This window comes from Phoenix dactylifera, unplaced genomic scaffold (genome assembly GCF_009389715.1).
Source record: "Phoenix dactylifera cultivar Barhee BC4 unplaced genomic scaffold, palm_55x_up_171113_PBpolish2nd_filt_p 000328F, whole genome shotgun sequence".
Taxonomy (NCBI): domain Eukaryota; kingdom Viridiplantae; phylum Streptophyta; class Magnoliopsida; order Arecales; family Arecaceae; genus Phoenix; species Phoenix dactylifera.
In genome coordinates, this window is record NW_024067792.1 from 545,001 (window position 1) to 560,000 (window position 15,000).

A 15,000-nucleotide genomic window follows, 5' to 3' on the forward strand; every position below is an offset into this window, starting at 1 on the left:
GCCCCAAGAGGAATTGTTGTGAGATTGGCAATATTAAAAAAGGGCATTTGTGGGCTTTAATGAAAAAAGGGAAACATTTTCATCTAGCAACGACAATTTTAGATTAACTCCACTCGGTAATCTGATGTAGGAGAGAAACCACCCTTTGGTGGTATTTATTTTACCTCCTCTCTTCGTGCAGTAGATGTGTGACCCATCATTTAGTTTGCTCTCTCTCTCATCCTCTTTTTGTACCAAACATAATAATCTGATATGAGATTTATTTTTTCATACCAAATTACTCCCAACCAAACCAACCTTGAGAATACAATTCTTGTCAATTTTTGAGACGATCATTTTGATCTTAAGTTTTTCTTGCATGAGTTCACTTTACTAGTATATTTAAAGTTATTAAGAATTATTCATGCCATGTGCTTGAAAATAAATCTCCAAGGTTCAAACGCAAAACCTCTTTTCATTTCTAAAAAGAAAAACCACTAAGGTTTTTTTGGTTGGAGTATGTCGGGTTATATAATAATCTAACGATTTTTGGAAATCATTTATCCAGAAAAATGATTGCAAAGAAAAATAATTTTTACTATGTCTGGTTGGTAGAAAAATTACTTTCGAAAAAGAGTACTATATTTGGTTGGAGATAATCCTACATAGAAATATGGCCGAATTTTCAAATATGCCCATCAACATAAAATAATTTTTTTTGTAGCAGGATGGCATTGCCACCTCCTATTCAGTTTTTATATGATGACTAGAATCACATAGCCATCTGTATGATGCCATCTACATCTTTAATTTTTTTGCAAATGGTGATGCTTGATCTATTGGAGATGCAACTCATTGGACAAAGTCAAAGCTGCAGATGAGCATGCATGATGGTTGTGTCGATGCATCAACATCTGAATTAGATGGAAGTCCCTGGTCACACCCTGGGTAAAAGTGCAGAACAATCTATACGTAAGTAATAGAAACAGTATTATTTTTGTTTTGCAGCTTAGTCCCAAGTGATTGCACAACCAATACAAGCAGAGTGCTCCACTTTCATGACTCTACAAATCCAAACATGAAAACCCATAAATCATAATTACTAAACCTTGTCCCAACTATCAGGATTTGCAAACAAAGGGTCAAAGCAATCTCAGGTTAAGGGTGTAACATATTGACTTTGGTTGCATGGCGGTTAATGTAATCTCAGGTTAAGCTTCAGAGTCAGTAGGGCTCTTATAGCAACAAACTAGACCTAAACCGACGTGAAATTTGGCCTTCCGAGGCCAAATTTCATCCAAATATAGAACGTGGAAGTTGAATCCAACAAGGATAAGGAATTACGGCACTTCCAGGGACCATAACGGTTTACTAAAGATAAGCTAGTCCCCAAGACTTCCACCGGAGCGATTCCGGCAGTGATTACAACCTTTTCGAGCAAAAATGTGACCGTTAGCGCGCGGGTTCAAGTTTGCGAAAGAATCTCAATCACTGCCTCCCCGTGCCCCATATATACTTGGGACGTCAGTCGTTCCTCCTCACCTGATCCTTCTCCCTCTCTGGCTCAAACCCTCGTGCGATCTTTTGCTCCTCAATCCTCTGATCTTCGTCTGAGAATCTTGGGACTCCAAGAAAGGTTGCTGGGACGACAATGCTGCCGCCGGGCTACTTGTTCAGACCGACCGACGAGGTTCTCCTCATCGCCTACCTCAAGAACAAGCTACTTCAATGGCCTCTTCCCTGCGACGTTATCGTGGAGGGTGACGTCTATGGAAGCCGCCCCCAGGACCTGGCCTGTAATTTTCTTGCGATTCCCCATTGTCTTCTTTCTTGATTTAGGGTTTCTAATCCTTTTTTTGGGTTTTCTTGGTTTCTTTCAGTAGAATATCCCATGGCAAACAAGGACTATGAGTGGTTCTTCTTCACGTCTAACCCTCGGAAGCATTCCGGCGCAAGCGAAACCAGTCGTGCATCTCGGCGCGCAGGCCTGGGACGATGGAAGGCCACGAAAGGCATCAAGAAAGTGCTCGATTCCAAGAATAACACCATTGGGTCGAAGCAGAGTTTCTGTTACATGGAACAGAACTGGGACGGTGGCGAAGACAAAAGTATCTGGTTGATGGAGGAGTTCTCTATGCAAAACCTTGAAGGGAGAGGTAGTGCTGGTGTGATAAGGGACACAAACAAGGTGCATATCATCCTAAATATAACTCTCAATGTTCTTGTTTCTGTATCTTTCTTGATTGTAGGAATGGATGTTCTAACGTTGCATCTTTGGTCCTTTCCTTGCAGCTGGATGACTGGGTCATCTGCAAGATTTACTTGACTCCAAAAGCTCGCAAGGCTCACGATGATTTGAAACAATTTGATAGTGCTACATTGGAACCCGCTGCCAAAAGAAGAAGGATAGAGGTGCCGTACTCTTCTCCATCTTTTCTTCTTCTTCGTCGTCTTCTTCTCCTATTAGACTTTTTGTCTGTCTCCTTTGCTCTTATCTGATACCGGTCAACATACAAGAAAAATCAATAAACATAATTAACAGACGGTGAATTCTCAAACTTCTTGATCAGACAATGCAAAACATAACTCTGACATATGGATAGGGCGTGCCTATAAAATCTTTAATAAATCCTATAACGATACGGAAAATAACATATTATAAGAATCCTCTTATCGTATGCCAGCCATTGGATATGAAAAATCCACAAATACAATTACTGAATCTTGTCCCAGTAGTTATCTGGATTAATTTGCAAACACGACATACCTGGCAGATGAAATTGTGCTGTAACAACTTTTTTCCGACTTTGCTATGTCTCCTTTGCTGACTCCTTCTCATTTGATATTCTGATACCACAGCCAGAATACACGATGGTGCCACCTGGATTTATTTTCCAGCCAACGGATGAGGAGCTCTTGGATTTCTTCCTCAAGGAGAAGCTCCTCCATCAGCCACTTCCATGCGACATAATCAAAGAAGCCGATGTCTATGGAAACCACCCCAGCAACCTTACTGGTAAACAAATTATATATATATATATATATATATATATATATATATATATCAACACCATAATCTCTTCTTTTTGTTATTCTCTATCTATATTTGTTGTAATTAAGGTTCCTAACTCGTCATCCTTTTCTTGGGTTCCTTTCTTCAGCTCAAATGGCCATGGCAAATGGAAACTCGAAGTGGTTCTTCTTCACCTGGACCACTCGAAAGCATCCTAACGCAGAAGCCAGCACAAGGGCATCTCGGGTTGCAGGCCAAGGTCGATGGAAATCTACCCAATCGGTGAAGCCGGTGCTCAACAGCGAGGGCCAGGTCATTGGCTCCAAACAAAACTTCAGCTATATGGAACGCACCCTCTTGGGCAAGGAGGAAAAGAGCATCTGGTTGATGGAAGAGTACTCCATCCAGAACCTTAGAAGATGTGGTGGTGCAGCTATGACGATGGACCGAAATAAGGTATTTGCCATGATTCCATAAATATCACACATCTCTTGTTAATAGTTGAGTTGCTAATGAAATATCTTTCATTATTATATTAACTCTATGCCTCTCATCCTCTATGGCAGCTGGATGACTGGGTTGTTTGCAAAATTTATCTGAGGCCGAGTGCTCGCAAAGAATTGTGTGCTAGAGAAGTTCCTACAATGGAAAGCAGAGAGATGGAGGTGCAAGAAATATGGTATCAACCTTTTGTAGTACCAATCGAGGATAGCATGATTTCTCAGCCAGCTGGCCATACCCTCCTGCAGATCACTGAAGGATTGGACCAAGAGGTGGAGTTCTGTTCTTGTAAGTCGCATGATAGCTCACTACAATATCCATCTCTTGATGAGCTACAAAAGAATTTTGAATCACCACCGGCTGATAAGATCCTCCAACAATTCGCTGATGCGCTCGATAAAAACTCTAATGTTTTGCAATTGCCGACTTCTGATGAGCTAAAAAAGATTTATCTGAGACCGAGTGCTCGCAAAAAATTATGTGGTACAGAAGTTTCTACAATGAAAAACAGAGAGCTGGAGGTGCAAGAAATATGGTATCAACCTTTTGTATTACCAATCCAGCAGATCATTGAAGGATTGGACCAAGAGGTGGAGTTTTGTTCCTGTAAGTCACATGATAGCTTACTACAGTATCCATTTCCTGATGAGCTACAAGAGAATTTTAAATCACTACCAGCTGATAAGATCCTCCAACAATTCGCTGATGCGCCTGATACAAACTCTGATATTCTGCAATTGCCGACTCTTGATGAGCTAGAAAAGATTTTTGAATCACCACTAGCTGATGAGATTCTCCAACAATTCGCTGATGCACCCGATGAAGGCGTTGGTGTTGAGCAACATGACATGATGAGCTTTTCTCCACCTTGTTCTACATAGGTTATGATTTTTTATATCATGAAATATATTTATGATTATTTTGTAGTTGAAAATATTGCCTATTTACGTTGAGTTTGTAATTATTTTTTCCAAGTTTTACATGGCAAGAAATAAACAAATTATGCACTTCACAACCAATATTAAGCATTGCATTGGCTACTAACATAACACAAACCATATTTTATATCCAATCCAGTTACTAGTGCAATCAAGGATGCTAGTGCACCTGGACCTAAAACTAGAGCACGTTGTGGATAGTTGGCCATGCTGAGAATATTCAAGCTAGCCCCCAAAAACAGAATACGAGGCATGTTGGCTCAGCTCAGGCCGAATCACATCTTTGCAAGCTCATAAGTATTCAAGAAATGAAGCTGAGACCAATTGGAAATGATTTTGTCCCTGTCCATTTTAGTTTAATTTGAATAGTTCATTTATGTCAGTCAAAGTAAATCAAGTATCAATGTGAATGCCCACCTGCGACATTAATGTTTCATGTTGCATGCATCTGCCATTCTAATTTGAGTAATGCATCTGCCATGCAAGAAGTTCCTCCTGCCAGCGTGCAGGGGCAGATTGATGCAACCTAGTAGAATTGATGTAAAACAAAGATTAGTTCAATCGCAACACGCCAGCATCACATAGACCCGACAAGCTTGCTGGGTGACTAACCATCAGGAATCATTTAAAGGTAACTAAACATCAAACTGCAGAAAATGTTCAATAGATTCAAGTTATGAACTGCTTATAACAAGGTAAAAGAATTGCGAACAACGAGACAATAAAGAGATTGGTCTTCAATGAGTGCATTCAGCTTGCTTTTAAGGAGAGTTCATATCAAACAAGGGGCCATGAAAAAACAGCCGAATGTAAGGTTTAAAAACAAATCAAGAAAAGGAAAAAAAAAAAAACAACGGTACAAGGAGATAGCATAAACAATGAAAATCCTTAAAAATCATCCTTTTCAAATGCTGAGATCCAATATGTGCACATAATCCACACTTATTCTCATTCTCTGACAGGATTTCAAATATTTTTGCTTTATTTTCAACATTTGAACATTTTTTAGCACAATAACTAGTGAAACATGTTAAAAGATTCAGCATCCTTGAGAATCTAGCTTGCATAATATCGGCATAGGAACAAAATGACAAGGAGAAGCATTTTCCACTAGGAACAGATTAAGTCCTAAGACATCTTCTTGTAAAATTACAGTTCATCCATACAACATTAAATGAGTCGTGTTGTAAGATTATTCTGAAGCAAGCACCCTGCGAAAGTTCCTCCTGAACTTGTTTAAGTGCAGCACCACCCATGACGGTGAATTTAGATGGAAACTCGTAATATACCTTGATTTTTGTCATCTCTTAATATACATTGCCCTGAAGTACCAATTCTTTGTTACCTATAGAACAAAACAAAATCATTATATTATTTTCTGTGTCATATGATTTTCTTCATTCAAGGAATGCAAAGTTTAACTAACCATACCTTTTGGAACCAACTCTACATCAGTCACAGTTAAATCAATTCCTCGTCACATCCAGGATCACCTCACTGCACAAACACACCCCCAAAAAGTAGCAAAGAAATGGTTACAATGACATCATTGTGAAGCACGCACAATGTGAAAATTTCAACTAAGGATTGTTTACAATATAGCTCATTGACACACCTAATTAAATTACACATTCCATCCATACAACATTAAACAAAACAAAGATATAATGCTGGAGTGAAGCACATCCCATGAAAAATTCTTTGTGAGCTTGCTTACAGTGTAGCACCATGGAAACTAGTACTGTAAATCTTTTTCACAAACTTCCATCTACTCACTCTGCAACAACCCGAGTGCCCGCCCCCAGCCCCAGCCCCCATGGAAAAAAAGGAAAGTCTCCATAAAAATCTTTGCATCCATAGTGCTTTAATTATAGCATTAAAGTCCTGCTTTCCTACAATGTAATAGTTTCTGACCTTGTTTTCTTTAAAGGTTCACTCTCATCCAACATCCACATCTCCACTAAACAGGCTTGTATAAATGCTTAGCTCCCAACTATTTTGACCACACATTTCCAATCTCATTGTCACCCATAACTTAAAAAAACAATAAGCTTTATCCTATTTATTAATGGTACGCCATTCATACAAATTCCAGCACATCTTCACGACTTCTCACTCCTTTCTTCTCACTTTCAGGAATCTAGACACCCGTCAGTTTATCACTATTGCACTCCTCATCAGGACTTCATTATACTTCACCATAGCAACAAATTAGTTCTACACCACTTCATTCTCTAGAAGTCTAGAATGTTGTCTCAATGATATCCTTAATCACAAGGGCCAGGAAGCATCCCTAGATGATTGATATGGAACTCTACAGGGGATATGATTTCAATTTATGGGTGGATCCCATCAAACTACCCTGACAAGATAAGGCTCCAAAACACCCAATAGTCCATTGGTGAATACCCCCTAGAATTAGCAAAGGGGAAAAAAAGAAGCAGAATATTATTAAATTTTATTAATTGATCAGTCAAACATATTTTACTTGAATGTGGGCATAACCCAATACACAACAACATTTAATGTAGTAGATCTGAAGTATGTGTGGAAAAAAACAAGGGCTGAAATCCAACCCTTGCCTGGAAACACCACAAATAATATCACCAGTGCAATCTCACCACAATTACTGAAACTTGTTCCCTCATTGACACTCTTAATGTTATTGCTATTATATGACTATTATATGTTTTTTCCTTTTCTATTTAAGACATTGGCAGATTCCTTTTCTTCTCTATGCATCTTTTTATTCATCGCATTTCTTAAAAAAAAAAAAGGCACCCTAGCGCACAAGACTCCTAATATTGCAGGGTATGGGTGTGCAAAGAGGCTGTTTCCATTTTTCGAACCCATAAACCCAGATTAGATTGGAGCAACCTTAACATTGCTCTAAGGCCCAACCCCAATATCATTCCTAAATAATGTAATTTAAGATCCATGCCACCAGGCTCAATATTGTCTCCGTCTAATCAAACTAGACCAAGCAGTGGAGATGCCACTATCCAGTAGATCACAAATTGAATTCCATATAATTGAAGCAGTCTTGTGCATCGTCTTTGGATGAATTGCTACAAAATAATCACATTTTCATGAAGTCTTCATCTTTAATAAAATTTAAAGTATGCTCTTAATGGACTTTAGCAACCAGCATCTTTTTTTCCTGAGAGAAACGAATCCATAGGTTCCCCTCCAATACGGCAAATCTCATTTCATTAAAATAATGAATGAAAAAGGTGAGATCAGATACTTACCCTTTCAATCTTTCACAATTTAAGCCACTTTGGTTTAGCCGGCTTCTTCTCAGGTGGCTTAGGATCAGGTACAGCAGGGGACGTCCCCACTGCTGGAGGTTCTGGTTCAGAAGTGACAGGATCCGCCTTTTCAGAAGTAAAATCCAATCCATTCAAAGACAAGATATCATCACGAAGGTAAGGCCCTGTCTTTGCAACTGCACTATCAGACTCTTTATCTGCCATAACAACACATGGCAAATTATTTGATGAACATTTGATGACTATGCATAAGATTCATGGGAAGTACTATATGAAATAAATTATAAAAAGGCAGCAAGATCCTGTCTTAACTTCATAATTACCATTAAAACTGGTATTACTTAAAAATGTGAATATCTAGTTAAAAGAAATGCTCTACGAAGTGTAATAATAGGTCAAATTTATTGATCTTTTTATCTTAGTTGGAGGTAATAAAATTAAGAGTAACAGCAACAACATGAAGCTTTTTATAATTATAATCAGATAAGCTAGTAGAACAAGAAGCATGGTGCCAAGTCAACAACCCAAAACATCATCTAGTTTGGACTTTTTATAGTTAAATGTTAAATAGCCTATTTCGGACAAAGAAGCTAAATATATCTTACATGGGTAAGTGTGATCAAACTGGTAATTACAATCACCTACAAATTTGTACGATTATCAGATTTTAAGGAATTAACGAATGCTATCATCATCTGGTTTGGACTTTCTATAGTTAAATGTTAAGCCTAAGACAAAGAAACTACGCATATATTACATGGGTAAGTGTGATCATATGGGTAATTAAAATCACCTACAAAATTTGCATGATTATCAGATTTTGATGCTATCTTAGGAATTCGGGAATAAGGGTAAGCCCTAGTGTAATGGTAAGGTTGCTCCATTGTAACCTGGAAGTCCCGAGTTTGAAACACAGAAATAGCCTCTCTATATGCAGAGGTAAGGCTGCATAAATTTGACCCTCTCCAGACCCCACAATGGCAAGAGCCTTGTGCACTAGGCCGCCCTTTTATCTTGGAATTTCGGAATAAAGTGACAAACATAGAGGTAGGTAATGCAAATAGCTACTAGAGTTAAATGCTTGAAACAATAAGAGTTTCCGATTATTGAAAGAGAGAGAGCGAGTTTATTCTTTACAAGGATATACTTATAGAAGATTTGACTAACTTGAACCTATATTTTTTGACTATAAAACAAGACATTGAATATAACATATGAAGAAAAGGAGCTTATTTGCACACACAAACCACATACTATTCTAATATGACCAAAGTTCCTTGAATAATACACTACACATTATCACAAGTACATCATAGTGCAAGGCTATAAGCTAAGCAGCTTCCCGAACTGTGGCAGGGGTTCAGGTGCTCACAGACCAGTCTGAGGCCACCCAGCTACACCTGCTACACCCAAAGCCTAGTCTCATATATGTAAATAGTAAACCACTTATGCAACAAAGTTTGACAAAATTGGTTGCACTAAAACATAATGGACTGTTGATAATTGATTCACCATTTAAGTAAAAAGAGTAAACCTTTTGGCAGGTCATAAGAAAAGTAAACTATAGCTCCAGGAGCAAAGCCGGCTGAATAGAAATCCTTTGAAGTGTCTTTGATTCGCTCCTTTGGAGGAGTGGTATCTGCAGAGAGACAAATACAGTGATTTTATGCATGCATAGACATGAATAGTCATTTAATTATCTATGTGAACATGTAAGCATAACCCAACTAGAAGATAAAAATGATCGGATTTCTCTGATTCCAAGTTATTCATGCAGACATCCATTACAATCAATAATTTTTCAAACATAAAATGCATAATTTAAATCATAGTTGAACCACAAATATAGCATGACAACTCAGAGACAATCATTTAAAAGTACATCACTATCTATCTTCAAGTTTTGATAAAGTTGTTAACAAGGCTAGCAATCTTGGTACCAGACCTTATACCAGTACTAGCTTGGTACAGAATCAGTGCGCTTGGTATGGGGATTGGTTCAACATACCAGTATGGTAATGGGCTTGTCTTGGCCGGTTCAAGCTATTCATGCATTAGGGATAACCTCCTCTGAGCCCGGCCAACTAACAGTTATAAATCAACAGCCTTTCTAAAATTTTGGTGGCTGTCAACCAAATTGATTTGAACAATGAGCAGGTAAAGAGTACAGAAAAGGAGAAGATGGAAAAGGATTATAAAGAAAGTATAGCTAATTGTGGAGGGGAAAAAATATTTTTTTGTGAAAACAAAGATCTAAGATGATATGCTAAAAAATGTACATAAGACAATTAGTTCTTTATTTAACATGATAAATGGAAGGAGGATAAGCAGCTACATTAAGAAGTTGGTGGTAGTGGGTATGAAAGTTGATAAAAAGAAAAAGATTTTTCTTTATATTAGTTATTCATGTATCTAGCTCTTCGTAATAGTTGTCAAAGACAAGAACATAGAACCTGAGAATTTACATTTTAGGTGAATGACTAAAAATGTTTCAGAGGAACTAGAAAATGTATCTTACAAAAAGCAAGTGAATGAGTCTGCATGTTTAAAAGGAAAATGAAAAAGATTCAGGTAAACCTACTAGACTAACTTCACATTGATGCTCGTATTGATATTGCTCAACAATCTTTAGTAAGTCATCAACTAATAATCAAAAGTAACAAAAGTTCATGAGGAGGATTCAGTATATTATAAAGAATAACTCGGCATTAATTTTTGAGAAAGAGGCAAAAAAACAGCCATATGGCCCACCATCCAGGCTTCGTTTCAAATTAAGGGTTTTAGTTCCTTTATTTTTTTCAGTGGACAAATATGAAAAAATCTTATTACATGATATACTTGCAAAGTTCAGTATCTATTTCAAGGCTAATAACCTAAAATTTTATAAATACAAATGAATTTCACTTCAATATGAAAGAGTATTAAAATATCATAAAGAAAATTTTAGTGATTATTCACGAATGAGGAAAAAAAATATACTGACATTGAATATGTCCTCATACAATGACAAATTGTTTTACATTTGTTTATCTATGTAACTAAATCAGATAGTGCTTACATAAATAGAATGGGAGGTCTGGTCGAGCAACAACTTTCATGAGAAGATGCATCAAGCTTTCAATTTTCTCCGATGGTTGAAACTTTGCCTCAAGAATGTAATTATCAGGGAAGCGAACCCTAATTACAGCCTACACAAACATAAATAGAAAGAAAATTAATTTGAAAAATCATAAATTACACATTGGCAAACCAAGTCCACCATCTAGAAGGAAATATGCCAAATGATCCAAATTTGCAAATCTGCCTTGCTATTAGCATATGATCTATTTAGTTAATTAACATGGTCTAAAACATAATTGTTGGTGCAAAATGACTTCTATACAATCCACATCACTAGATAAGTGGGGAAAAAACTATTTAACCAAACTGGTTGTGGTCAGTCCAGCACGAAGAGCTAGCTTTCCAGACTGCTATCCCCTAGATGTTGAACCAACTCGAATCAATTGTAGGCTAGGCTTAGCTGCTCCATCAACAGGTGTGCTCAAATGCAGACCTCATCACTGACCCCACAGTGCCTTGTGGCTAAGATCCATCTCCTGGAGCACCACCACCACCACCACCACCAAGACATTGCCCTCCAAATGATTGCTCTAGCAAGATCTTCACCATTTATGCTGGCAATTTTTCAACCAAGAGCCCATCAGAGAGGTTCTCATCACTAGCACTGAAGAAGTAGAGATTTCGGAAGGGTCCTAGACCTAAGATCTTGCTAGTGAGGTTGTTCAATTGGAGCTCCGACCACTAGAGCAAGGAGCGCTGTCGAGCATGGTGAGCTCAGGTCGAAGAGGAAGTTGTTATAGAGTTCCTTGAGGGCAGAGGCAAAGGGCAAGGATGGGGATCTCATTGGAGGAGGCATCGTGAGAGAGGATAATGATGGAGACATGGGCGAGACCGGTAGGGAATGGTTGGGGGTGCAAGGTCGGCAAGGCAGTTGTTGGTTGAGGGGCTCAACAAAAGAGAGGGCCCGAACTGAGGGAGAAAGGGAGTCGGAGTAGCCAGCCAAGTCAAAATCAAGCTCAATCACACAAAGGAGGCCCCCAATGTTGCAAGTGTCAATTGAAGGCTGCTAATGTTGAAAATGTCACAGTGGAGTCTGCAAGTAAAGCGGGGGCCAAAGGCGGCATCATATTTTCTTATAGCCTATATAGACTTCATAAGTGGGGGAAAAACTCTCTAATTATTGAAGGGTAAAATAGTCAAATAGCCACTTACCATTAAGTTTCGAACCATCATTGCATCGAAGTTAAGTAGAACTGCACACAAGTTAACTAGAAGTGCAGATTTGCATGTTTTTCATCATTTTGTGATATAAATGGAATTTCGAGTTTTCAAGCAACAAACATGCAAATAAGCATTTTTGAGAGGATATATAGAAAAGATACACGTACAAATAGTGGAAAACTTTTCTTGTAAAAAAATTTCTAAAAAGCACAATTTATACGCCTCCATCATTATCAAGTGGAACAAACATATTAGCCCTAGTGATGTCACTTATTTCAATAATCCCCATCTCATAAAATTAATCTACAGAGAGTTGTTTGTTACTGCCATCTAGAAATAGCAAAACTCGATTCTGATGCATTTTTATATGAATTGCAACAAATTTCAAGTTCACATGAGGCATACGAAGGCTGTATGCAAACCTAGTAATTGATTTAGATAGCTTTGCTCCATGCTTCAAAATCATTCAGAAGTCCCGAAGGCCTGTAGAGTGGGGGTGATTGTTGCGGTATCTATTGATGCTAAAGACATTGATCTTCCATTCAAAACACTTCCTCTTTAATTGTTCTCCATCTCAAATTATGTTTCTGACAATCTACAATGAGTATGAAGATAGAAAATAAGTAGCTTCATAAATATAAGACATATTCAAGACTTTTGATTCAAATGAATCTTCCTCAGAGTTCACAACTGTTCTGTGATCGTATTCTTAAAATTCATTCTCCTTTTGTTGTTATGTTCTATTAAATCAGTCATCTGTTTCACTTCTCCAATAAGTAGGATTGAGCAACTTCACTAAAAATATTCACCTGGCATTGGCTCCAAAGGTCCCTTTGTTCATTTTCATCCTCATACCGAGCAATTAAAGTTGTTATATAAACTTGATATTCCATATCGAATACTTCAGTCCACCACCACTTTTCTTAACAAGACTCATTATTCAAGGGCTAAACATCTGAAATCATCTTGAATACAAAGTCTCGATTTCCAGTGCATGATTATGTTGACGAGGATGCCATTTATAAAGCTAGCCCTTTTTATTAATAAGGGTGTATTTATGTTTTAAAAGATACAAAATCCTGGGAAACAAAAGGCACATGCAGAAATGAGCTGGAGAAGCAATATAAATTTCAGGAAAATATGACAAAAGTTAGGCAGTATAAGCTAGTGTTAATTGACAAAGAAAGAAAGAAGAAACATAATTGGGATACTCATCTTTTACAAGTCCTTGTATGGACAAGTACCTTAGTGATCCTTGCCCTGCGGGCTGCTGCCTCTGCTTCCCGCATTTTACGGGTCTTTAGAATTTGGGATTGGGCTGTTCAAAGTTTTTTTTACCATGAACACCATATATTGAAGATGGTAGAACTAAATGAGCAAAAACAAAATTGATTTCCAATATGCAAGCAGTACAGAGATAGTGCTAAAGAGTCCTAAGAAAAATTTATGGATTGTAGCATCATGTTCTAATCCATAAAGACAAGCCAAATTCAGTAGATTATGAAAACTTCAAAACTACTGCTTAGAGTAGAAATCTAGCGCCAAATTACAGCCAAAGTAACCTTTCAGTGTCAACATTACCTCGTATTCTGTCTGACATGATTCGATAATAATCTTCAGGAGTAAGATCATAGAAATGGTCCGGTTCCTCTGCACAGACAATCAACAGTTAATATCATGCACACAATGTAAAGGTGCAATTCTTAAAATTGTTAATAATATGATATCCCTTATAATAAAATGAAAAACAGTTGAAAACATATTCCCACAGACATGATGCAAAAACAATTCACCGGCTCCAAAATGCACAAGATAGTTTTGATTCTTTCAAATCAGATATGACTCTATCTGGGGAAAAACTGGAACAAACACTATACAAGGTTTGAATATGATACTAAAAAAGGTAGATACCACTTGAAGAAGCAGATATTTCTTTCGATGCTGCAGAATTTGCTGAGTTTGTGAATATGCGTATCTCATGACCAAGTTCTTCTGCCACAGCCAAAAGTTTGGCCTGAAAGTAATCCAATAGGAAGTTACAATCATTAGATATTCTCAAAGAATCAAGGAACCATGAGTAATTACACCAATGCACAGACATCACAATAAACATTCAAAATATAAATGCAAATCTGACAGAGGTTTACCAATGAAAGTTAAAAGTGACATAAGATGCCCTGTTTGCATTTGAGAATTATCAAATTAACACTCCTAAGAGCAACACACGGTTTAAAACTTCTGAGTCACGTGGAGGCTCAAATGTATATGGAAGTAAAAAAAATGATTTTATTGACTGGGCAAGAAAAACTGGACGGGGCCAAACATGCCACCAAGAAAATGAACAGAGATCCTTGCTTGCATCCACCAAGATATCATCAAGTTCTCTATGCAGGGGTTATTTGTTATCATAAACTAGCAGCAGCAGCAGACTATGGGCTCAATTTGATTGCTCAGCCCACCTTCCTTCTAACATGAATATCTCAGCCAGAAACTAAGTTAAAATCAAATAATGTCTATCCAGAAAGTAAGCAAAAATACCCTAAAGATTCCCATCAATCTGTCGATTCTTCTAGATTTTAGCAGCAGCACAACCGTAGCTCGTTTCTCTACCCTATAACTCATAAATACAAGTGAAGAACGCGTGATTTCAAAGCCAAACTCAGAAAAACGTCGAAGTAGAATCTAGAAAACAAATAGATCGATCTCAAGGTTCAAGAAAGAACGATTGATTCGAGAGAGATGAAGAAGGGGAGAGAAGACCTTGGCTTGCTCTGCCTCCATGGATCGATCTCAGGAGATTCTTCTCGGTTAAAGGGGATCGAAGGTCCGGGGGTTCCCTGGTTTAAAAGAAGTAGAATGGTTTCTTGGCATAATCCGCGACGGCACGAGACTTAAAGTAATGATAAAAACCAGGGGAGCCCTCATAGTTTCAGGGATGCTTTCCAACAAAGTTACGGGTCACGGGCCAGGCTGAGGTCGGCATCCATACTCAAGTTATAGGGATGATAGATCCAAA

General features: G+C 37.8%; 2 protein-coding genes across 14 annotated transcripts; one reads left to right on the forward strand and one right to left on the reverse strand.

Annotated features, from left to right (window-relative positions):
* The first annotated feature begins 1,009 nt into the window (after positions 1-1,009).
* Positions 1,010-2,471, forward strand: LOC120105628 (NAC domain-containing protein 30-like). The gene is made up of 2 exons (XM_039118250.1): positions 1,010-1,775; positions 1,860-2,471. The coding sequence occupies exons 1-2, from the start codon at positions 1,631-1,633 to the stop codon at positions 2,303-2,305; spliced, it is 591 nt and encodes a 196-aa protein (XP_038974178.1). The 5' UTR covers positions 1,010-1,630; the 3' UTR covers positions 2,306-2,471.
* A 2,068-nt stretch (positions 2,472-4,539) lies between these two features.
* On the reverse strand, positions 4,540-14,972 carry LOC120105626 (plant UBX domain-containing protein 1-like). Of its 13 annotated transcripts, XR_005507969.1 has the most exons (11): positions 14,745-14,969; positions 14,523-14,595; positions 13,896-13,998; positions 13,566-13,634; positions 12,794-13,302; positions 12,407-12,579; positions 9,238-9,342; positions 7,683-7,900; positions 5,863-5,928; positions 4,849-5,776; positions 4,540-4,773 (listed from the first exon to the last, which is right to left on the reverse strand). XR_005507969.1 is itself a non-coding variant. In XM_039118248.1 (8 exons), exons 1-7 carry the CDS (start codon positions 14,763-14,765, stop codon positions 7,695-7,697), a joined length of 708 nt encoding a protein of 235 aa, XP_038974176.1. In that variant the 5' UTR covers positions 14,766-14,962; the 3' UTR covers positions 5,860-5,928; positions 7,683-7,694. The 13 variants fall into 13 exon arrangements, 2 of the variants coding, with proteins under 2 accessions (XP_038974176.1, XP_038974177.1); XR_005507968.1 differs by having other exon boundaries at positions 10,762-13,302; positions 14,745-14,972; XR_005507966.1 differs by having other exon boundaries at positions 12,407-13,302.
* Between the last annotated feature and the right edge of the window lie 28 nt (positions 14,973-15,000).

Coding starts and splice junctions, on each gene's coding strand:
- LOC120105628 (XM_039118250.1), top strand. CDS start 1,631: ATGCTGCCGCCGGGCTACTTGTTCAGACCGACCGACGAGGTTCTCCTC. Junction 1,776..1,859: donor CCGCCCCCAGGACCTGGCCT/GTAATTTTCTTG, acceptor GGTTTCTTTCAG/TAGAATATCCCATGGCAAAC.
- LOC120105626 (XM_039118248.1), bottom strand. CDS start 14,765: ATGGAGGCAGAGCAAGCCAAG. Junction 13,999..14,744: donor TGGAGGCAGAGCAAGCCAAG/GTCTTCTCTCCC, acceptor GATTACTTTCAG/GCCAAACTTTTGGCTGTGGC. Junction 9,343..10,761: donor AGACCTCCCATTCTATTTAT/GTAAGCACTATC, acceptor GTCTCTCTGCAG/ATACCACTCCTCCAAAGGAG.